This window comes from Brassica napus, chromosome A3 (assembly GCF_020379485.1).
Source record: "Brassica napus cultivar Da-Ae chromosome A3, Da-Ae, whole genome shotgun sequence".
NCBI lineage: Eukaryota > Viridiplantae > Streptophyta > Magnoliopsida > Brassicales > Brassicaceae > Brassica > Brassica napus.
The window spans coordinates 30614262-30637555 of NC_063436.1; the positions used below are offsets into that span (position 1 = coordinate 30614262).

The window sequence follows — 23294 nt, forward strand, 5'->3', positions numbered from 1 at the left end:
ATCTTATCTTCTTTTTGTCTCATAGAAACATATTGATTAAAAGAATATCCACCATACGATTACATTCTGCAATTTTATTTTCTTTATTTAAGCAAAAAGTATTAAGCAAAGAAGATGCTATCGATTCTTCAAAACTTAGGAAAAACCTTTCAAAATTGTTTTTTTTTAAAATTGCAATTTATCTGTGTCAAAATAATAAATTCTAAAACCATCGTATATCTTTTCAACACAAACTATTAAATCAGTTAAAATTTATTCATGCAAAATAATTTATAATTTAATGATTTAGTATTAGTGTTATTGTTATATCATAACTAGGGTTTTTAAACTCAGACATGCCTATGTGAATTTAAGACGATAAAGACTAATACAGCATATTAGGTATTAGTGTTATTAGCTACATTGCTTTTTAAGTAAGCCATTATGGTTTCTTCTTCCATGTCTTTATACTATCTCCTTTTTAATATATATATATATATATATATAGTTTTCTTTTGTTTATTTGAAAGTACATTCGTGGACTATGTTAGTCCAGAGGTGATATAGTTGCATACAACTATCAACGAAACAAGGGTCCCAAAGAAATAACAAACACACCTTTTTTCTTGTTTAATTTTTTTTTGTAAACACCATAAGTGCCCAGTTTTCCCCACTGAGTTTTGTCTTTTCCTATGAACACCTTGTGGGTATTTGTGGATTAGTACCTTTTCTTTCAAATGTTTTCTAGTTTTAGCATTCACTTTCTTGCTTTACTGAAGTCTATACTCTATACATCCTAACTTGGTAAATACTAAAATATTTTTAGCTGATTTTTTTCATGGAAATCAGCTAAATGACATTACAGGCTAGAGCCGACAAAAATAGTTAGTTCCATAGAGACATGGGTTTGTGAGACTTGAGAGCATCAACACAAACATAAAGTGGTTGGATATCTTGGAAAGAATTAGGAAGTTGAGGGTAAATTTGTGAAGAAACAAGAAGTATTAGGGATAGATAGAAATAGAGGAAAATGTGTCTGAACTGGGACAGATGGTGCAGCGAGAGGGTCAGAGTCAGAGATGAGGTAATAATAATACGAACAATGGACTCGTCTGAAAAGAGAGAGAGAGAGAGAGAGAGAGAGAGAGAGAGAGAGAGAGAGAGAGAGAGAGAGAGAGAGAGAGAGAGAGAGAGAGAGAGAGAGAATCTACTGGTGGATACGAAGCGAGAGATCTTGTTGGGCCAAGAGAGCTGTAATGTCCCCCCAAGCTTTTCTCTCTCAGATGTGCCTTGTCATTCTATGGTTTAATTATCTCTTAATTATTTTTCATTAGGAAAAACTTAAAATTAACATCCTACTAGATTTTGACCCGCGCTAAAGCGCGGAATAATTTTTTGGTAAAAACTTTATATAATCGCATTTTTTCTTTATTCAAATTAGGTCTGAGCATAAAATCCGTAAACCAAAGTCTGTACCGAACTTAAATCAAAGAACCCGATCCATATCCAGTACGAAATATAAAAAAATCTTAGAATAGGTCTTGTAGGGTGGTACATCATATATCCGAACCCGAAGTGTTATTAGCCGAACCCGAACAGACAATCCGAAAAAACTAAAAAAAAATCCAAAATAGCTCTGGAAAATAGCTCTGGATCTTGCATATTCCTAGATACACCACTACAGTTTCGTGAATATAAATATCTTTATACATATATCAATTATAGTTACTATATTTAATTAATATACTGATAAACTTCAGTAAATATAAGGTAGTTACTAACAAAAATATTAGAAATAAAAATAGGTCCAAAAGTTACATTTATCTCTAATGAGATATGAATAGGTCCAAAAGTTAATGACAACATTTTTAAGTAGATAAAAATTAAGACTCTGTTTTAATAGATTAGACTAGATTTTGACCCGCGCTTTCAAAGCGCGGGATTATTTTCGAAACATTCCAAATTTATTTGATATAAATTTGTATTTTAATTGTATCTACACTTAGATATTACGAATGAAACATTATATTCAATGTTTTGAAACCCGATCCGATCCGCAGTTAAATTGCCAAATTCGGTAGTTCATAAGTAATCCATTTTAGTTTAAAAAAAAACTGTTATTTAAAAATTCTATAAAACCCGTAACAACCGCTAAAACCCGAGATCTGGTTATCGGTTGAACTGATAGATGACCCAATATGTAATCCGGTTTGATTTATTATTATATTTTGAGTATTGTAATATATATTCATGAACGTTCAGAAGAATAGTAAATATATTATGAAATTGATATTCCAATTTTAATACAATTTTAGTCCAACTAAAATTCCATCTTGTTAATGGATTAATATTTGAGTGGATGCATATTAAAAATAAAATAGATTTGAGCATCAATAATGTGTATACGTCTATTACAAATTAATGATTTACGTTTTCAAAAAAAAGTATAATTGTTTATTTAGTTATTAGATACTTTTTGATGTTTTGTCTATGGCTTATTTTAAATTTAAAATTTAATTTCATTATTCGCATTAGAAATGTAAATATTTATAATTTTAATTTTGATATATATATTTTAATATATTTAGTTCTTAATTTTTTTATAATTTATATATATAATTTTATTTTTAAACAATTAAAATATTGACTCTTACTCTCTGGCTTCGATTTATGTTAATGTAATGTTTTATGATATATTTGTGTTAATATATTTGTTCAATTAGTATATATTTGATATATATATTTTATGTCTGTTTGAGTAATCCGTAAAAAATATATTCATAAAACTATCAATAGTAACATGTTTCATCATATAATTACTGTTAATATTTATTTTATAATATGTATTTATATATATTTTAGCACTCTACTATAAGAATTATATTTTTATGTATTTGGTGAGGGTTTTGAACAATTTTTTTTTTTTGCATTTGGATTAATATATAGTTGTATATATACGAATGAATATATATATATATATATATATAATTATTTATTACATTAATAACTAAAACATAATTGATTAGTTATTTGAATTTTGAATTAATATAAATTAAATTCATTAGTTTAAAAAATAATAGATTAGTTAGTTAGTTCCTTAATTTTAGGTATAATGTATATTTAACAATTAAATTAAATATGAGTAGAATAATAGAAATGTAATTAAATATAATTGTCCAACCTAGACTATTTGTAAGTAGATAAAAATTGCTTCTGTTTTAATAGTATTGATATCACATTTGGTAAAATTAAACTATATCATTTTGTTTTAAGTCAAAATATTATTTTCATTAGAAGATTAAGTTTGAAATAGTTTATCGTCTAGTAACTTCAACAACCATCTCTTTAATGGGAGTGTTTGTTATATACAGCACACAAGTACCTGCACTTAACACTAGTAGGGATGACAACATGCATTGCTCAGAACTCAATGATACTTCTTCCGTAAACTCATACCCAATTTTACAAAGCATGGGCCTATATTACCGAAGCCCAATTAATGATAGTACAAGACGTACCCCCATATTGACACAGATGCCTAACATGTCGAAATTTGTTCCGTAAATCCCAACGAGAATGACTGATCAAGCAAGCAACAAGATTCATATAGATTTTGTCAAGTTTCCAAAGATAACCACCAACATTACTCTTTTCCCCAGCTTCCTCACCCTCTGTCTCTCCAGTTTCTTACACACGCTCCACATAACAAACTCCGCTTCGTATTAGCCTTCATCACCTTCGCGATCGTCGTCGTCATTTCGAATTGTTTGATTCTTCATAGGAGGAAGGAAGTTAGTTACCAAGGCGGCAAAAACAGAGTGGTAGTTACTTTTAAACTTTGAGTGATACGTAATTAAACCAATCATATTTTGCCACGTCATCGTTCGTTTGCCGTGTCAGCGTCTTTCAGTTTTGGGCCTTTTGGCCCAGTAAATTAGTAACTAAAGATCGATGTCGTCGTCCACTAAAATTCTCTTTTTTGTCTTACCTTGTAATAAAATTTAACTTAACTAACTTGTAATAAAACGCTTATTTTGTAATAAACGGTATTAAAAGAGGAAAGTGAACCCTTTGTTTTCATCGATGAATAATAAAGAAACAAAGCTTGAGAAAAATCCCGAATTAGAATATTCGCTGGCGGAATCAGATCGAACCACATCGCAGGTGATGATTCATTCTCTGCAATTTCTTAAACTGCTTGTTGTGTTTGGTTCAAAGTGGGGTCTCTGAATCTCAGATTGTCGCAGGCATTGTTGTTGTCAGTGATTCCATTACAGGGGGGAGAGCTCTGTTTCTGTTTCTGAATCGAATTCTCAGAAGAACAATGGGGAGCTTGGGGACGTTTCTGAGATACCCTGATGATATATATCCGCTGCTGAAGATGAAACGAGCGATCGAGCAAGCAGAGAAGCAGATCCCACCTGAGCCACACTGGGCTTTCTGCTACTCAATGCTCCACAAGGTCTCTCGAAGCTTCTCTCTCGTTATTCAGCAGCTAGGCACCGAGCTTCGTAACGCTGTAACGTTTCTTCTCTCTCTCTCTCTGCTATATAATAAAGTTTCCACATTTATTGCCAGCTGTGTCCAATTTGTTTTTTTTTGTATTTGTGTAGGTGTGTGTGTTCTACTTGGTTCTTCGAGCTCTTGATACTGTTGGTTAGTAGTGTCTCTCTAAATTATGCAAAAGCTTCTGTGTCTTTGCAATGTATTCATGTTAAGATTCATCTACTTTGTTGGTACTGCAGAGGATGACACAAGCATACCAACTGATGAAAAGCTGCCCATCTTGATAGCATTCCATCGGCACATATATGATACTGACTGGCACTATTCATGCAAGTTTGAAGAGTTTCTTTACCTTTCCATCTTTCCTTCACATGTCCATCAATATTCTAACGGATTCAAACTTTAGGTGGTACCAAGGAATACAAGGTTCTAATGGACCAGCTTCACCATGTTTCTGCAGCTTTTTTGGAACTTGAAAAAGGGTTAGTTCTAGTATTTATTTATTTTAAGCTCTTCTGTTCTGTTTTATAATTTTGTTACTAATTATTCTTATATTATAAACAACCTTACACCTCTCCTCCGTATATGAAGGTATCAAGAGGCTATTGAGGAAATTACTAAAAGAATGGGTGCAGGAATGGCCAAGTTTATCTGCCATGAGGTCTGTCATACAAACATATCTGTTGTGTTGGATTAAACTAGACTAGGACTATGTTTCATTTAGAATCATGAAATGGTCTTTTGTTACTGATGCTTTAGGTAGAGACTGTTGATGACTATGATGAGTACTGCCACTATGTTGCTGGACTTGTGGGTTTAGGTCTCTCTAAACTCTTCCTCGCTTCCGGATCAGAAGTTTTGACCCCAGACTGGGAGCATATTTCCAATTCAATGGGTTTATTTCTTCAGGTACAACAATCTATTAATGACAATACTTTATAAATCTTTGAATAATTTATAAAAAAAAAACTGGACATGTTTGCAGAAAACAAACATAATCAGAGACTATCTTGAGGACATTAATGAAATACCAAAGTCCCGCATGTTTTGGCCTCGCAAGATCTGGGGCAAATATGCTGGCAAGCTCGAGGTGCACTCTCAACCTCTCATCATAGGTTCTCATGCTACCCACGTTGACTATTCTCTAACAGTGCTCTAATCCCAATGTAGGACTTGAAATACGAGAAGAACTCAAGCAATGCAGTGCAGTGCTTGAATGAAATGGTCACCAATGCTTTGACGCATATTGAAGATTGCCTCAAATACATGGCTGCCTTGCGTGATCCTTCTATTTTTCGGTTCTGTGCTATCCCTCAGGTCAGAACTTAATTTTAAAGTTGTCTACTTCTTGTTGAGAACTATTTTTTTTTATTGTTTTCCATGTAAAATGAAAACCTGCATTAATATCTCTTTGCTTGGATGTGTTTTGTTTTGATCAGATCATGGCGATTGGTACACTTGCGTTATGCTATAACAATGTGCAAGTATTTAGAGGCGTTGTGAAATTGAGGCGAGGTAAGATGTTCATCACCATCTCATCATTCTTTAGGCTCAGCCTTAACTTGTATAATCCGCAAGCTTGAGAACGTGTTTCAAGCATGTTGTTTAAACAACTTTCTTTTGTTTAGGTCTTACTGCTAAAGTGATTGATCGGACAAAGACAATGGCTGATGTGTATGGTGCCTTTTATGATTTTTCTTGCATGCTGAAAACAAAGGTATCTCATCTGTTCCTCTTTTTGTTAAATGTGTCCTTTTTTAAACTCTGATTCTCTTCTTATAAAAGAATAATATGTTTACATGAAGGTTGACAAGAACGAGCCAAATGCTAGTAAGACACTAAAACAACTAGAAGACGTTCAGCAACTATGCAGAGACAACGGGGTTCTTCATAAGAGGTATATACACTCATCTTTTGATCTTCTTACTGTTTTAGATAATCCAAATGTATAGAGTGTGGCTTCTGTTGTTCCAATGCCTGGGATAAAACTGATTTTCTGATGAATCTATATGTCTCTCTGCCTTTCAGAAAGTCTTATGTTAATGACAAAGGACAATCAAACAATCTTTATGTAAGTTAACAGTTTTTTCCTTATTTCCGCAGAAGTATTCTCTCTTTGTTTTAATAGATACATTACTTAATTATAATCCTCATTCTCTACCTGAAAAAAAATGCAGATTGTAATGCTTGTGATTCTACTGGCCATAGTCTTTGCATATCTCAGAGCAAACGGAGTGGTCAGTGATGAGCAGTGATTTGTTGGTTCATTCTTATTCACGCCACTCTCCTTTTCTTAGAGCTGAATCTCATATTCAAGATTGTTTCCATACAAAGAGAGATTAAACTTGGTTTTGTCTAAAACCATGGATTCTATTGTGGTTACTGCCTTCTTTGTCTTTTACCGTTAAATATCTTCTAAGTAAATGTTGCGATTATGAAAGCTCAGAATCAGATCTCACTTGAGCCACACTTAGCTTTCTGGTACTATGCTTCCAAATGTTTATAAAAGCTTCTTCTCTTGTTATTCCACAACTAGGCCTCGAGCTCTTAAAACAACTTAACACTCTTGGAAACTACATTGGTCAAATGAGGATTAGGTTTAAAGAAGACTTTCTTGGTTTCCCACGTGGTTGTTTATTTACAATTAAACCTTGCTAACAACAACGTGTTGGTCAGCTGTCACATATTGACATGGGAACAAGACCTGCACATAATATATACACAGTTATATTATAATATTATGCTGTATAACATCAATCGAGGCGTGGACCAAACTTAAAAGGATTCAAGATTGTTGTTTTCGTATCCGGTCGGTGATGTAATATTTATAAATGATATAAAGAAGTAGAGATTTTCGTATTAATAGTCAAGAATAAATAAGCTCGGTCAATTACAAGAACTAAAGATGCTCGTCTAAATAGTTCATCTAAACAAATATTTTTTTCTATTTTATGGTCTGAGGTTGTCTGGGCCGAGCTCGCCTGGTGGTCGAGGTCGTCCAAGACTGTCTGTGATGAAGAGGCGATGCTCTCCTTTTCCGTACTTTTTGTATTTTTCTGAACGTCCTTTCAATGAGTCTGACGTCTTCTATTTATAATGACATACATTTTGTCTTCTAGCAAAATTATCAATTGTTGCTTAACGGAACATGTCTGATTTTGGGCTTAGCTCTTAATGGACCTATGCTAAGCCCATCTCCAACAATTGTCTCTCCCACAGTTCGTCAAGAGTTGAATATCGGTGAATTCTTCTGGAATTTTCTTTCTGAGAAAGCCAGGCTCGAGAATTGTCGGGAAATAGGGAAACACATCTTTTCTCTTATATTTTTTGTAAGAACTTGTCTCCCATTTGGAAGCAAAGGTAAAAATTTTGCTTTCTCTTATTATTATTTTTGTGTGGTCCTTGTCATTTTCACTTATTATTATATTTATTTATTTTTTTGGTTCCTTCTTTTCAACACTGCTTCCCTCTCTCTTCTTCCTCGTTTTTTTTTTGTTTTCTTTTTCGGTGGAGGAAGCGTGAAGTTCTGTGATGTGTGGGAAAAGAGAGGCTGAGTTCATTTAGAAAAGGGGTTGAGCTCGTCTTATTACTCTTCTCCTCCCTTCTTTAAAAAAAAAAAAAAAAAACAAATTTGGTTTTGTTTGCCGTGAGGAAGTCTGTGATGTGGGAGAAGGGAGGCTGAATTTGTTTTGAAAAAGGGGTTGAGCTCGTGTTCTGAGGTGTGGAAAGGGGTTGAGCTCGTTTTTGGAAAGGGGTTGAGCTTGTTTTGGAAAGAGGTTGAGCTTGTTTTGAAAAGGGGTTGATCTCGTTGCCCGTAGAAGGTTTAAGAAGAGTTCGTCGATGGTGGCACCGAGCTTGCCGCCTGATGTTCCGAGCTTGTTAATGGCGGCTTCGAGCTCGTCGACGGTGGTTCCGAGCTCGTCTCCTGTTGCTTTGAACCTGTTGATGGTGGCTCCAAACTTGCCTCTTGATGTCCCAAGCTCGTCGAGGGCGGATCCGAGCTCGCCTCCTGATGTCCCGAGCTTGTCAACGGCGGATCTGAGCTCGCCTCCTGTCGTCCTGAGCTTGCCAATGGCGGGTCCGAGCTTGCCTCTTGTCGTCCCGAGCTTGCCAACGGTGGGTCCGAGCTTACCGACAGTGGCTCTGAGTTCGTCTCCTGTCGCTCCGAATTCGTTCGTGGTGGCTCCAAGCTCATCTCCTGTTGTTACTTCGGGTTCGTTGTTGGTGAAAGAGTATGGTCGAGATGCGGAGGGCACGAGCTTGCCATTGGTGGGGTCGATCTCGGATTTTGTTTCAAGTTCATCAGTTCCTAGCTCGTTCCTAGGTTCGAGCTTGTCGTTTGCTGTTCCAAGCTTGCCGTTATCGATGGAGCCGTGTCACAGTGAGGTGGGGTTGAGCTCGTCGTCTTTTGGTTCGAGCTCGTCTTTCGTTCCGAATTTATCTTCTGTTGTGCCAAACATGCCCTCGGTGATGGAAACGTCGGAGCTAATTTCGCTGATTGGTATGCCGTCGGATGGGAAGGTTGCTTGTGAGCAGCTGTCTTTATTAGTTCATAAGATGGAGCTTGCCGATGGCTGCAAGTCGTGGTCGGAGATTGCCGAATCTGTCATTGCTGTTGAGTTAGGTACTCTTACTGGAAGTGAAGCAGAAGATAGGGTAAGCATGAGTTTGATCGAGGAAGGGACTGGGTTTCTTTTTGATGAGCATGGGACTAATTTAGCGGTGGAGCCTGGCGTTGAGGGGTCGAGGTTGTCTTTAGCAACGCCTCTTATTATCCTTAGTTCGTCATATTTGACAAATAAGACTATGTTAGAAACTGTCCGGGAGCATGAGCAGATGCGGCTGGCGAACTCTTCCCAAACTAAAGAGTCGTCGTCGGAAACTACAAGTTCCTCTGATGGTAGTTCGTACTCGAGTTCTCATAGTGAGAAGTTTGTGGATAGTGGTGATGTTTCTGAAGATGAGAAACGAGATGATGACGTTAAAAACGTTGATGTTGAGGATGATGGTGCTCTGGGGAGCGCCGATGATAAGTGGAATAGGACCTATGACGTTAATGTTGGCGAGGAAAGTGATCAAGACGAGTATGCTAGTGACGGTGATCATGCTGCTGTTGGAGATGACGAGATGGATGACCGAGATGGTGTAGATGGACGTAGTGATTTTAATGGTGAGTGTTATGACTTTAGTGATGAGTAGGATAGTTTTAGTGGTGAGCCAAGCGGTGTTAGTGGTAGTCTAGGAGTCATTGTTGTAGATGATGGGAGGGAGGATACTGATGGAGGCAGTGATCGTCGAGCCGATGTTACCGATGTTTTGAGAAAAATAAAACAAGAAAGCGTGGCTGCCTCCTTTGCTGGATCGCTTGATGCCTTTGGTAATCTTTGTGACTATAGGAAGAAGAGAAAGAGGGTCAGGAAGGCGAGGGAAAGGCGAGGGAAAGGCCTAGGAGTTTTGTAGGTCCTCTTGTTAATCATCCGGATCCATCGGAGTCATTTCCTTCTATTGTTGATGAGGATACGATTAAGTGGATCTCAGCCAACTGTTACCGTAATGGTGTCATAGAAGCGCGTATTCCTGGCGAGGATGAACGTCCATGGACAGTTCCGGATGGGTGGCTTTGTGTTTATGATTTATGGTTCACCGAGTATCATTTGTGGTTTCCCTCCCGAGGTTGTTGCTGGCGTATTGTGATGAACATCTTATTGCACTCGCTCAACTTACTTCTGCTGCTGTTCGAAACATAGTTGCAGCTTTGTTCACAGCCGCAGATATTGGTGTTCACATGAGCCTATGCTTGTTTGAACGTATTGCGCATATTACTTGGTGTGATAAAATGGACGGGGCTTTTTATGTGTCTATGAAGGCTGGCTGTGGTGTTGTTGGGGAGAGGAAGAGAAAAACGTTATGTTGGATTAAGAAGTTTTTTTATGTTCGAATTGCGCCTTGGTCAGTCCCTGATGTTTCTGATATGAGTGTCCCTTTTAGGAGTAGTTGGAATCCTACAATGGTAGTTTAACTCTTATTGGTGTGTTCTTGTTTGACATTCTTATTGATTGTTGTCTTGTTTTGCAGGTCGTCATTTAGTTGGTGTTCCTCTCGTTCCTGGTGATAGTGAGTGCGTGGAATACTTCAAGGAGACGAAGGCTCGGGATTAGACTGTGGTGAGGCGATCGGAGGGTTGGCGGCGCATCCCGTTTATTAACTCAGGTTGAAAATATGCGTATTTTTTTGTATTTTTTTTTGGTGGATAAAATGCTTGTTGGTATAGATAAGTTACTGATCTTGCATGGTTTTGTTGGCTTTTTTTTTGTAGCTTATTAGAGAAAAATGGATTTGAGCGAGATTCCAAGTTTGGTTGATTGTTTTGCTGGAGGTACTGATGATGCTTATGTTGTTGAGTCTGGTCAGTGTGCCGCCGGTGTGGAGCCTTCGGCATCTGCTCGTAATATTGTTATGGGTTTTACGAGTACGACAGTTCCTGTACCGTCCGCTGGTGTTTCTGAAAAGGAAGTTATTGTTGCGGGCAGTGGGAGTGTTGTGGCGAAAAGGGCTGCCTCTGGTCATTCACCAAAAAATGTGCCGCCTTCGAAATCTCGCAAAATTGTGAGCTCTGATGTTGAGCTGCCTTTGGTGGTTGAGTCTCCTGCTGCGTAGAAAGCATCTTTTGAGCCGTTTGAACATTCGTTCAATGGTTTGGCTTCGGGATGTGGTGATCTGTTCAAGTTGTTTCAATCATCTGCTGGCGTTGATGGTTTGCCTTTGGATCAAGTTAAGCGCGGTGAGTGGTATCAGGAGTTCGCTCGTTACTTGGCCATTGTAAGATAATTATTTCTTTCTTCAAAATTTGTTTGTTTTCTCTCTTTTTTTTTAAGAAAAAATGAGTTTGTGGTTTTGAACTAAAGGAATGTTTTTTTGTGTTGTTTTGTGCGGGGTACAAAGTTTGCGAACAAACTGGTGGTTAATCAAGATGAAGAGCTTGAAGAGGTGAAGGCCGAGCTTGAAAAAACGAAGGCTGAGCTTGCTTCTATTAAGGACAAGGTTGACGGTTCCGAGGAAATAGCAGCTTTGCGCGGTAAGTATGAGGCTGAGAAGAAAGTGTCCTCAGATGCGTTGGAAGAAGTTAAAAAACTTACTGCAAAGATAGCTTTGGAAGTTGGGCGGGTGAAAAAACGTCAAGCGGCCGACTTGGAGCATTTTAAGAAGGAAAAAGAAGTGGCGGGCAGGAGGTATCGCAGGGCAGTAACGAGACATGATGATGTGCTTGCTACTTTCAATTCTCGTATGGAAAAGGTGCAGAGGTATGTGGAAAATCAGAAGGTTGTTCGCACATCTATGTATGGAGTGAATCAGATCATGGGAGTGCTTCATGCTGCCAAGACTTGGAAAAAAGAGGCGATAAATATTCCTGATCGTAAGGTTAAGCATCTTGAGAATGAATTGGTCCGGAGGAAGGAGAAGGCAAACTTGGTTGTTTTTGTTGAGTTTGAACCCAAGGAACTGGCTGATATCCCTTCCTTTGATTTTACTCGTCCACTATCTCCTGTTCATCTAACTCTGACTGCGGGAGTTGAAGATGCTGCTAAGGCAAGAGGGAAGGAGGAAAATCGTCGTCGTGAGGAAGCAAGTCCTCGTCGTGTGGCTGAGCGTGCTGGTGCTGCGTCTTCGGCTGTGAGGCGTGAGGGTCAAGTTCCTTCCCACCCGTAGTTTGGTTTGTGTGATCGTCAAAGCCCTGCGTGGCTGCTGCTATCTTTTATTTTGCTGCTTGTTTTTTAGACTTTGGTTGTTTATGATTTGATCATGTTGATCTCTTTCGGATATGGATGGTGATCTGCAGGAAATTAGTGTTGTTGTCTGGGCGCTGATGTCTGGAGTCGATGATTGGTGCTGAAGATTCGTTCACATGAGTCTGATGTTGTTGTCCAGAACTTGCGATTGGTGCATGTAGATCGTTGGCTTGATTTGATCGATGATGTCCTGAACCGGTCGCTGGTGTTGGTACATTGTTGAAAAGAACACGCTGGAGTCGTGGAGTGATATCAACTTGTTGTGATCGTGGTGCACCAATCTCGACAGACTGGAGTTCGTTGATGCGGTTGTTGCAAATAATCTGAGAATGCACGAAGTCGTCCAAACGAGAAGTCTTTCCTCGAGCGAGCTCATCGATCCTACCGAGAAGTGTTTGAAAGATCAGGGAGATGTCCGGCTGAGTGGAGTACATCGTTCTTGTGTTACATGGTGGGATGGATGATGTGAGATCGTAACCGCTGCTGGTAGGGCCGAGGTCGCAACCATAGATGGTTGGGTTGAGGTGTTGGCTTGATGGTCCGAGGTTGCCAACATTGATGGTTTCTCTGAGGTTGTCGCTACTAGTGTCGAGATGTTGGCTTGATGGTCCGAGGTTGTCACCATTGATGGTTTGTCTGAGGTCGTCGCCACTAGTGTCGAGGTGTTGGCTGGATGGTCCGAGATTGTCATTGCAGCTAGTTGTGCGCTAGTCGCTCCAGGATGGTCAGTGGTTGCCGAGATCGGAACGTATGGTTGCGATGTGGGTTTTGTGACTGCCGACCTGTCTTGAGGTGAAGAAGAATCTCCGGCCCCATGGTGGGCGCCAATTGTTGTTTCCATATCCGGTCGGTGATGTAATATTTATAAATGATGTAAAGGGATGGAGATTTTCGTATTAATAGTCAAGAATAAACAGGCTCGGTCAATTACAAGAACTAAAGATGCTCGTCTAAACAGTTCGTCTAAACAAGTATCTTTCTATTTTATGGTCTGAGGTCGTATGGGCCGAGCTCGCCTGGTGGTCGAGGTCGTCCAAGACTGTATGTGATGAAGAGGCGATGCTCTCCTTTTTTGTACTTTATGTACTTTTCTGAACGTCCTTTCAATGAGTCAATGAGTCTGACGTCTTCTATTTATAATGACGTACGTTTTGTCTTTTAGCAAAATCATCCATTGTTACTTAACGGGTCGGACCTAATTTTGGGCTTAGCTCTTAATGGGCCTATGCTAAGTCTATCTCCAACAAAGATGTAATCATGACACTGTTCATACTTAGAGAACTTATAATCCAAATATCTCTTTGATACTTGGAGTACCGATATAGAAAAAGGTTTTTAAAAAAATGGGAAGCTTGAGTACGATTCTAATACACCCAGATGAAATATATCCACTCTTGAAGTTGAAGCTTGCGATTACGAAAGCTCAGAAACAGATCCCACTTGATCCACACTTGACTTTCTGTTACTCAACTCTCAACAAAGTTTTTAAAACGTTTTCTCTTATTATTCAGCAACTAGGCACCGAGCTACGTGACGCTGTACTTGTTTCTCTGCCTTTTTCTCACAGTAATATGTGTGTGTTTCGTGTGTTTATGTTATATTTTCACCATTTTCTTATTCAGTTTGTTTGAGTAGGTGTGTGTGTTCTACTTGATTCTCCGAGCTCTTGATACTGTTGGTTAGTGCTTCATAAAAATAATATAGATCCATCTTTATATGAGTTGTTCAAAAAAAAAAAAAAAGATCCATCTTTATTTTTTCAATGGGATAAAGTTCTTTATGATAGGAAATTAATATCATCTACTTTTTCTGGTTACTACAGAGGATGACACAAGCATTCCAACTGAGATCAAGGTTCCAATTCGTATAGCTTTCCACCGCCACATATACGATCGTGACTGGCATTTTGTATGTAAGTAAGAAGAGTCACATCTCATGTCTTGTTCTTTTGTTTGCTTGGTTTAAGTTGGGGATTAATGGAGCATCTAAATAAAATTTTAAACTCAGTTAGAGATTGTGAAAATATCTGGATGAATTTTGAAAAAGCAGTTCTATGCACCTGATCCAGTTAAAAATTATTGCAAAGTGATTAATTTATTTTAATTAATCTTTATCTGGTTTTAGGTGGTGAGGAAAAGTACAAGGTTCTAATGGAGCAATTTCATCATGTGTCTGCAGCATTTCTGGAGCTTGAAAAAGGGTTAGTTCAATTATTTGCCACGTGTGTTTTATTAATTTTGTTGCTCTTCTAGTGATACAAATTAATTTATGTTGTTTTCTTAATTTACCCAAAAGATATCAAGAGATTATTGAAGATATAACTAAAAGAATGGGTGCAGGAATGGCCAAATTCATTTCCAAGGAGGTTTGTGATACATTAAAATCTCTATGATTTGGAATGTGTTTGTATCCTTTGCTTAGTTTTGTCATTGACTGTTCAAATATCAATGCTTTGAAATTTAGATATATCAAGTTAAGCTATCATCAATACTTAGTAACTACTTTTCTTTGTTAAGAGCTAAAATGATTTGTCAACAGGTAGAAACGGTTGATGATTATGATGAATACTGTCATTATGCTGCTGGACTTGTGGGTTTGGGTATGTCTAAACTTCTCCTCTCTTCAGAACTAGAAACAGTAACTCCAAACTGGGAGCAGCTTTCCAATTCTACAGGTTTATTTTTGCAGGTATGTATGTATCATCACAATAGTATAACATGAAAACATTGAAATATATATTTTGGAATATTACAAAAAAGCTGTTATCTTATTTGCTAGAAAACAAACATCATCAAAGATTACCTTGGGAACGTTAATGAAATACCAAAACCACGCATGTTTTGGCCTCGTGAGACTTAGGGAAAATATGTTGACAAACTCGAGGTGCATACATTTCACTCTCGATATATCTAATGTTAAATCTTATAAAACAAAATGTAATTCTTTTTTTCTGATTTAGGACTTGAAAGATGAGGACAAATCAACAAAAGCAGTGCAGTGTTTGAATGATATGATCACTAACGCATTGATTCATGTTGAAGATTGTTTGAAATCTATGGCTGCATTGCATGATCCTGCAATATTACAGTCTTGTTCCATCCCTCCTCTATATACAGAAACTATGGCTGCATTGCATGATCCTGCAATATCCTGCATGATCCTGCAATATTACAGTTTTGCAAAAGAATTTTAATCTTGTTTTCATAAAACAATGTATCTGATTTTGTTATAGCATAGTTTACTAATATCCCTCCTCTATATACAGAAACTGCAGACTGTAGTGCTTGTGCCTCTACTGGCCACAGTGGTCTTGGCGTATCTAAAACACAAAAAATAACGCGACTCTTACCTGTAAGTCTATGACGACATTTCAAAGATCTTGAAATCATGATGAACATTATGTCTAGGCTCTTGGAAGACTGTCTTTACTTCCTGCCTTTCTTTTCTTTTTTTTTTTTTTTTTGAATAAAATGTTAAATTCGATTCAAAAGAAAATAAACTTGTTTACAGCAAAGCTACTTTGTTTCTGCCTTTTTTAACAACAAAAGAATAGAAAAACTATGTCCCCACTGCTACGATCCAATCTTGAAACGCCATGTCCAGTCTCTTGTCCAGAGTTCGTATGGAAGTAGTGCGATTCTTGACTTGCCTGTCAATTACCCGAAAAAGAGTCTCAGGTGATCGTGGTTTCTCTCCATGCTTTCGAGAATTGCGCTCCCGCCATAGCATGTAGAGCGTGGTCTGAAATACGTAACGTGCAAGGAACGTCCGGGTTCGAGAAAGCTGAGACTGCGACAGGAAAAATATGATACTGCTCCACTCATCTGTATAATGGTTACCCATGAGCTCACGCATTAGCTTAGTCCAGAGAGAAGAACTGTAGGTGCATCGGAAAAAGAGATGATCCCGAGTTTCAAGATGATGTTGACATAGCACACAGCCCCCGTCAATACCTAGATTCCACGATATCATCCTATCTTCTGTGGTGAGTCGATTATGCAGAGCAAGCCATGAGCAGAACCGGAATTTCGGTGTTGCTTGGCTGAACCATAGGCCCTTGTGCCAAGCCACCTTCTCCCTCACTGGTCTGATGAGATTCCAAGTGTCCCGAGTAATGAACTGACTTTTATAGACATTTTGTTTTCCCCGCCAGAGAACGATAACCTCTGCGTCAGAGCTAGGCAATGATATGAGATGGTGTTCCACATTAATGAGACCTTCTGAGCGATGATTTCGTCGCCTTCTTTTTGTCCTAGCTGTGTAGACAGTATCATGCTGGCCAATGCCCGTGTCTATCTGTCCCCGTTGTCCAAAAATGTCAGTCAAGCAACCCATTGGGGACCACTGATCATACCAAAAGGATGTCGATTTGCCATTGTGAACATCTACCTTACAGAATTGTCTAGCCAGGCCTCGAATTTTTAAAAAAAATCTCCACATCCAGGAACCTTTTTTATCGCTATCCTTCGCAGACCAGATAGACTCATTCTTCAGGACAGTGGTATGGATCCAGCGCACACAGAGTGATGACTTGTTCGTGACGAGACGCCAAAGAAGCTTGAGCAATGTGACATTGTTCATATCTGTTAGTGATCGGAGGCCAAGTCCTCCTTCGTCCTTTGGACGACACACTTCCTCCCAAGCCACCTTAGCTTTCCGAGGATTAAGATCACTTCCAGACCATAAGAAGGCTGAGCAGATTTTATCTATTTCTCGTATACAGGCCTTTGGAAGCCGAAAAGCAGAGAGCCAAAAGCTTGAGATGCTCCATAACACCGATCCAAGAAGCTCAAGTCTACCAGCATAGGATAAGAAACGGTTCTTCCATGAGCTAATACGGTTCCGGATTGTTTCTAGGAGGGGTTGATAGTCGCTACTACTCATACTCTTAGCAGTGAGAGGTAGACCCAAATAGCGTACTGGAAGTTGGTCAGTTCTAAACTGGAATCTGCTCTCAATCTCCAAACGAATATCTGTAGGCACACCACCCATATACATGGTTGATTTATCCATACTGATACGTAGACCTGATATTTTGGCAAATTTTTCAAAAACCTCAACTATTCCTTCCATTGATCTCACCTTCCCATCAGTTACCACCATTAAATCATCTGCAAACATTAGATGAGTCAGACCCAGGTTCTGACAGCGAGGGTGATATCCAATACTTCGAACACTTTCCGCCTTGTCCAAAAGCTTAGATAGGACGTCCATAACAATTACAAACAGATATGGCGAAAGAGAACAGCCTTGACGGAGGCCCCTTGAGCTCTGAAAATAGCCAGTCAATTCACCATTAACCTGAACAGAGAACGACGGTGTTGTGATGCACAAAGAAATCCAATGAATGAACTGCTGCGGAAAGTTCATCGCCCGGAGAACATTCAGCAAAAAAGGCTATTGGACAGAGTCAAATGCCTTCAATATATCTATCTTGATGGCACACCGAGAAGATATACTTTCCTTGTGATAGTCCTTCACAATTTCTGTAGCGAGAAGAAGATTCTCTATCAACAGCCGCTCACTAACAAATGCAGATTGGTTTGCTGAGATAAACTGAGGCAGCAACAACTTCAACCTGTTGGCAATGAGTTTTGAAATAACTTTTTAGAGAACATTGCAGCAAGATATCGGTCTATAATCCTTCATCTCAACTGCTTCTGTTTTCTTTGGTATCAAAGCTAAGATGGTGGAGTTGACTCCTTTCGGAAGGAAACCTTTAACAAAAAAAGACTGAACTGCCACCACAAACTCATGACCAATGATTTCCCAAGTTGATCTATAGAATTCTGCATTATACTCGTCTGGTCCCGGTGATTTATTACTAGGCATAGCGAACAGCACAGCTTTGATTTCCTCGGGAGTAACTGTCTTAATCAGAGCTTGAGCATCATGATCTGTACATCAAAAAGGAAGAAGATCCTGTAGATGGTCGACATCCATTCCTGTGAAATCAGGAGGCTGGTGCTGGAGAAATTCTCGAAAGAAACTCTCAGCTTCCTCCTTTATTCCATTCTCATCATTTACCAGAGTTCCATCTCGACACCGTATTTCTCTGATTCCATTTACCGCCTCTCGAGCAGCGATAACACTATGATATGTTTTATTGTTTTGATCACCATTGTTCAGCCAGTGCAGCTTCGATCGTTGCTTGAGGAAACTCTCTTCAAGACCCGCTACAAATTCCCATCTCGTAAAAGCTTCATTCTCAGCCCCCATATGTTGAGAAGATGGAGAATAGAGATTTGATTCCTGTTTTTTGCAGAGTTCTTCATGAGCCTCTCGAGATTTTTTAACCAGATTTCCCATCCTGTCTTTCGCCAGACCCCGTATCTGTGGTTTTAAATTTTTAAGCTTCTTTGAGAATCTATGAAGGGAGGACGTTGAGAGGAAAATAGGTTCTGTATTTGCCCCAAAATCTTTCACCATGGGTAGAAACTCCGCAAGTGTGGTAACTGCGTTAACAAACTTAAACGGCTTCCTTCTTGAAGAAAGTGCTGGCGTGTTAATTTGAATACGGCAGCGTAAGTGATCCGAAAAGCCTCCAGCGTCGAAGACTGAGTAGGCCTGAGGATAGTCCTGATTCCAAACCTCATTAACAAGGACCCTATCCAGCTTCTTTGATATAAGATCAGCTCCCCTCTTATTGTTCCAAGTGAAAAGAGGGCCATGATAAGCCATATCAGTCAAGGAACAATGATTTACAGTGTCTTGGAACCTTCTCATTCCAGAGGTTATTAACGGCGAGCTATCAAAATTCGAGTGCTCGGACACGTCCAAAGTTTCATTAAAATCACCTAGTATCATCCAAGGCTTTGTACCAATTATCGGAGAGTTGTGATGATCACAGAGATCTCTCCATAATTCTTTTATGCCTTCATCCAGATTTGATGCGTAGACGAAGGAGCAAAAAAACTCCTCTTGCATCGCTTCCAACTTAATGGAACATGTGATCAGCTGACTACTCTTATAGAAAGGAGTGAGTCTCACATTGTTTCTCCAGACTATCCAGATCCTACCCAACCTATGATGCTCATAGTTTGTTAGGATCGACCAATTTTTAAACATAGTTCCCACCATTTCTGGAACTCTTTCTTCCTTCACACGAGTTTCAATCAAACAGCCAAAATCAAACTGCTTCTCCTCCAACCACTTCTTTATTACGGAATGTTTAATTGATTTGTTTAAGCCGCGAACATTCCAAAAGAAGCCCGACATATTAATGTTTTTTGGAGAAACTTTTTTTGCTGGTACCACTAGGTTTGGAGTCCTTTGTGGTAGCAGCAGTCTGAGAGTTTACTCGTTTCTCAACCCTCGCTGATCGGATCGGTTTTCCAACCTTTCCCTCCCGACTTGTATGCTCTGTTTTTCCACCATCAGAAATCAAAATCTCACCTTCTTCGATATCGTCCTTGGTGCAAACTCTGATTGGGTCACTCTCAAGCTCATGAGTGGTGAGTGGTGATATATTCTTCACTCTTATTTTATGTTATCTGTAGTTTGAACAATCGTACCTTTTCTTCATGTATCTCCCTTGATTATGAGTAAGTTCGATACCGGAATTGCAAGGCAATATAGTACAAGCACCAGATTCCAACTTTGAGTGTATGATCATTTGTGTAAATTGAACAAACACTGAAATGAACTCAGAAATTTGTAAGACCAATGATTGAAATAATAATCACTATGTGAAAATAATTGGACGGCAGATAGTGAAAATAATGATCATTAAAAGGCCCACTGGGCTTCAAAGATCAAATCCAGTTTATATCTAGGCCTCACAAAACCCTAGATATATGAAACCTGATGGCAGAAGTAAGCTTTCTCTCTTCATCGTCATCTTCTTCGCTGTTGCTCGTCGTCGTCAGCAGCAGCAGCTTCTGAAGCTCCCTAACCATGGCTGTCGGGTATACTCTTCTTTGCATCCCTCTTCCATAGCTATCTTAAGAGTATCCATTTCTAACGTATAGTTATTGTTGAATGTATAGGAAGAACAAGAGGATCTCAAAGGGTCGTAAAGGAGGCAAGAAGAAGATGTATGTAACACGTTCCCTAGATTGAATTTATAGGTTTTATATTCAGACTGTGTATTGAAGTTAATTTGATAATGCAGTGTTGATCCTTTCTCCAAGAAGGATTGGTATGACATCAAGGCTCCCTCTATCTTCAAACAGAGAAATGTAGGCAAGACTCTTGTTTCCAGAACTCAGGGTACCAAGGTAACAATAATGTCTGAATGTGAGTTGTAGAGATTGGTTTCGTTGTTGGTAGTCTCAAGTTTGCTCCTTTTCTTTTAAAATGTTGGGAACAGATTGCCTCCGAGGGTTTGAAACACAGGGTTTTCGAGGTTTCTCTAGCTGATCTCCAAGGTGATGAGGACCACTCTTACAGGAAGATCCGTCTCAGAGCTGAAGATGTTCAGGGCAGGAATGTCTTGACCCAGTTCTGGGTATGTTTCTAAAAGGAAGGACCTTTATCTCTTTTTGCGAATGATGTAAACATTTTTGTTACGTTCTTGTAGGGTATGGATTTCACCACAGATAAGCTAAGGTCGTTGGTGAAGAAGTGGCAGACTTTGATTGAAGCTCATGTCGATGTGAAGACAACAGACAGCTACACCTTGAGGTTGTTCTGCATTGCTTTCACCAAGAGGCGTGCTAACCAGGTCAAGCGTACTTGCTATGCTCAGTCCAGCCAAATTCGTCAGGTAATTGCACTGCATGACATATATATATATATCAAAACATTTGTGTAGGAAGTGACTGAGATTTGACTTGGTCTTTTTGTTGTGTTGTTGTAGATTCGCAGGAAGATGAGTGAGATTATGGTGAAGGAGGCTTCATCTTGTGACCTTAAGGAGCTTGTTGCCAAGTTCATCCCTGAGTCCATCGGAAGAGATATTGAGAAGGCCACTCAGAACATCTACCCGTTGCAGAACGTGTTCATCCGTAAAGTCAAGATCCTCAAGGCTCCCAAGTTTGACCTCGGCAAGCTCATGGAGGTGAGTTGAAACGTGTTTTTGTCATCAACATCTCTCTTAGTCTAGCCATTCAGACAATCATATATGACATTGTTTTTGTCTTGTTAGGTTCATGGTGACTACACAGCAGAGGATGTTGGTGTGAAAGTAGACAGGCCAGATGAAACAGTAGCTGAGGAACCAACCGAAATCATCGGAGCTTAGAGGATTATAGATTTTTTTTTTTTTTCGTTATGTAGCCATTGATGTGGAGTTCTTTGATGAGAGAACTTCAACTTCAGTGCGACTCTTTTTGTATTCGTTTTTTGATGGATTCCTGTTTTTATCATGTTTTGATATTAAGTACCTCATTTCTATTCATTCCTGGATTTGATTAAACTGTTCGGAAAAAAGAACAATGAAATTTTGTTTTGTAGACAATAAGTTGTCCAAAAGATTTATATGATCTCACAGTTTTAAATGAATTACTAGATAATGTATAGGTTTGAGTACATTTACTGTGAACTGAACTGTACCGAACTGGAAAACAAAATTAAAGTTAAGCTGAATTTCATAAATAATCAAGCATAACATATATTTTTGGAACCAAAAAATAAAAAGCGAACTGATAACCAAATGAGTACTTAGATTTTTAAAATACAAATTATATACTTACAAATATTAATTATATTTAATTTCTAAATAACCAAATATCCTATAAATACTATTTATAAACCAAATTATGCAAAAAACAAATAATCATTCGAATATTTTTTATTCAAATAATTAATAGTTAATTATTTATCCTATATATTTTTTTCCAAACAACTTAAACGACCCGATTTAAAGTACACGATACTTTACATTTGTGAAAATTCAATAAAACGTATCATATGCATTGTTACAATTTGTAAAGTAAATAAACATGTTCTAATTTATACCAGTTTTTTTCTAATCTAAACTATTAAAACTGAAGTACATTTGGTACTTAACCCTGAATTTTCCTAAATAATTACCACTGAATGCCATTGACATTTAATCTATAGCTATTATTTAGGAACAATATTTGTAATCTGTTAATTAGCCTTCTAGCTTTCATTTGGTTGTAAAGGCAACGTTGATTGACATTATATATTTTCACTAGTGGTCTTCCGGCGCTACGCGCCGGGTTCGTATATTGTGTTGTCTAATAAGCTGGAATTGCATTTTCTGATTGAATTTGTAAACCACGTTAAGTTGATGTATTCATATTTTGGCCTATTCAATTTTGTATAAGAGTGTTAGTAAAAAAGTACAGCTAGGTAAAGTAGCGAAGATTTATTGGAAGGTCATTGTGTTTTGTAATAATAGTTGTCTATGGTTGATGTTTTAATTTTTATATAATTTACATTTCTACGTATGAAGTGTTGGTTGCTGTTTTTTGGATGATAGAGTGCTAAGTAGGAAAATAATTAGATGAAGACAAATAATTTAGCAGATTTTAAATAAAAAGAGAGAAATTCCAAAGTTAAGAAGATAACAAAAATGCTATTGGAAATTAGAACCCACAAACTATTGTAAGACGTGCAAGCACCATAGATTACTTTCTCTGCAAACCGGACAACTTATTTTGGTACGAAGCCACTAATCAATGCAATTAAAATGTAAATTACAGCCGCAAGTAAGAGAGAAAATATGGTGCTTGATTATACTTGATCTGAGTTTCTCCCTGTACTTGTGAATATTTATCAAATATTCTATGTTGCAGGTGGTTGTATTTTTATTGCATTTTGGGCTCCACAAATTGTTTGAAACTTATAGATAGCATGAGGGGAATAATCAATGTCCTAAAAGAAACTTTGAGTCATTAGTACATCCAAGCATTTGGCAGGTGGGAGGAACTTATGAGAGTTTGTTCTTACGTACTGAGGCTGTAGGTTGTTGAATACTCGTTGTAGACAATATTAGTCACACCCCCTTGTGTCCGCTTTACCTTCTATCTCTTCACAAATTTTGTTTGTTTCTGTTTGGATGTTGCACATGAAGAGGCTAGTAATGTTGTCTTTCAGTCAAATGTGAACATT

The 23294-nt window shown here is 38.2% G+C and overlaps 4 protein-coding genes across 6 annotated transcripts; all 4 read left to right on the top strand.

Annotated features, from left to right (window-relative positions):
* The first annotated feature begins 3927 nt into the window (after window positions 1-3927).
* On the top strand, window positions 3928-6925 carry LOC111214348 (squalene synthase 1). The gene is made up of 14 exons (XM_022717075.2): window positions 3928-4143; window positions 4227-4498; window positions 4593-4635; window positions 4725-4814; window positions 4892-4967; window positions 5077-5146; window positions 5245-5394; window positions 5471-5575; window positions 5656-5802; window positions 5925-6000; window positions 6114-6202; window positions 6291-6382; window positions 6514-6556; window positions 6663-6925. Exons 2-14 carry the CDS (start codon window positions 4304-4306, stop codon window positions 6738-6740), a joined length of 1254 nt encoding a protein of 417 aa, XP_022572796.1. The 5' UTR covers window positions 3928-4143; window positions 4227-4303; the 3' UTR covers window positions 6741-6925.
* A 766-nt stretch (window positions 6926-7691) lies between these two features.
* LOC111214349 (uncharacterized threonine-rich GPI-anchored glycoprotein PJ4664.02) lies at window positions 7692-14960 on the top strand. 3 transcript variants are annotated; one of them, XM_048766464.1, is made up of 8 exons: window positions 7692-9655; window positions 10561-10695; window positions 10802-11304; window positions 11428-13950; window positions 14095-14188; window positions 14397-14472; window positions 14568-14637; window positions 14811-14960. In XM_048766464.1, the coding sequence occupies exons 1-2, from the start codon at window positions 8326-8328 to the stop codon at window positions 10641-10643; spliced, it is 1413 nt and encodes a 470-aa protein (XP_048622421.1). In that variant the 5' UTR covers window positions 7692-8325; the 3' UTR covers window positions 10644-10695; window positions 10802-11304; window positions 11428-13950; window positions 14095-14188; window positions 14397-14472; window positions 14568-14637; window positions 14811-14960. The 3 variants fall into 3 exon arrangements, with proteins under 3 accessions (XP_048622421.1, XP_048622424.1, XP_048622425.1); XM_048766467.1 differs by having other exon boundaries at window positions 7695-10495; XM_048766468.1 differs by lacking the exons at window positions 10802-11304; window positions 11428-13950 and having other exon boundaries at window positions 7695-10495.
* On the top strand, window positions 13616-15465 carry LOC106428751 (inactive squalene synthase 2). Its single transcript, XM_048777110.1, has 7 exons — window positions 13616-13810; window positions 13908-13950; window positions 14095-14184; window positions 14397-14472; window positions 14568-14637; window positions 14811-14960; window positions 15232-15465. The coding sequence occupies exons 1-7, from the start codon at window positions 13616-13618 to the stop codon at window positions 15463-15465; spliced, it is 858 nt and encodes a 285-aa protein (XP_048633067.1).
* A 4519-nt stretch (window positions 15466-19984) lies between these two features.
* LOC111214350 (40S ribosomal protein S3a-2-like) lies at window positions 19985-21630 on the top strand. Its single transcript, XM_022717077.2, has 7 exons — window positions 19985-20179; window positions 20261-20308; window positions 20386-20491; window positions 20584-20721; window positions 20794-20979; window positions 21073-21273; window positions 21361-21630. The coding sequence occupies exons 1-7, from the start codon at window positions 20169-20171 to the stop codon at window positions 21454-21456; spliced, it is 786 nt and encodes a 261-aa protein (XP_022572798.2). The 5' UTR covers window positions 19985-20168; the 3' UTR covers window positions 21457-21630.
* Window positions 21631-23294: the final 1664 nt, after the last annotated feature.

Coding starts and splice junctions, on each gene's coding strand:
- LOC111214348 (XM_022717075.2), top strand. CDS start 4,304: ATGGGGAGCTTGGGGACGTTTCTGAGATACCCTGATGATATATATCCG. Junction 4,815..4,891: donor TACTGACTGGCACTATTCAT/GCAAGTTTGAAG, acceptor TTCAAACTTTAG/GTGGTACCAAGGAATACAAG. Junction 5,147..5,244: donor CCAAGTTTATCTGCCATGAG/GTCTGTCATACA, acceptor CTGATGCTTTAG/GTAGAGACTGTTGATGACTA.
- LOC111214349 (XM_048766464.1), top strand. CDS start 8,326: ATGGTGGCACCGAGCTTGCCGCCTGATGTTCCGAGCTTGTTAATGGCG. Junction 9,656..10,560: donor TGGACGTAGTGATTTTAATG/GTGAGTGTTATG, acceptor CTTGTTTTGCAG/GTCGTCATTTAGTTGGTGTT.
- LOC106428751 (XM_048777110.1), top strand. CDS start 13,616: ATGGGAAGCTTGAGTACGATTCTAATACACCCAGATGAAATATATCCA. Junction 13,951..14,094: donor CCGAGCTCTTGATACTGTTG/GTTAGTGCTTCA, acceptor TGGTTACTACAG/AGGATGACACAAGCATTCCA. Junction 14,185..14,396: donor TCGTGACTGGCATTTTGTAT/GTAAGTAAGAAG, acceptor ATCTGGTTTTAG/GTGGTGAGGAAAAGTACAAG.
- LOC111214350 (XM_022717077.2), top strand. Junction 20,722..20,793: donor ATGTCTTGACCCAGTTCTGG/GTATGTTTCTAA, acceptor ACGTTCTTGTAG/GGTATGGATTTCACCACAGA. Junction 21,274..21,360: donor ACCTCGGCAAGCTCATGGAG/GTGAGTTGAAAC, acceptor TTGTCTTGTTAG/GTTCATGGTGACTACACAGC.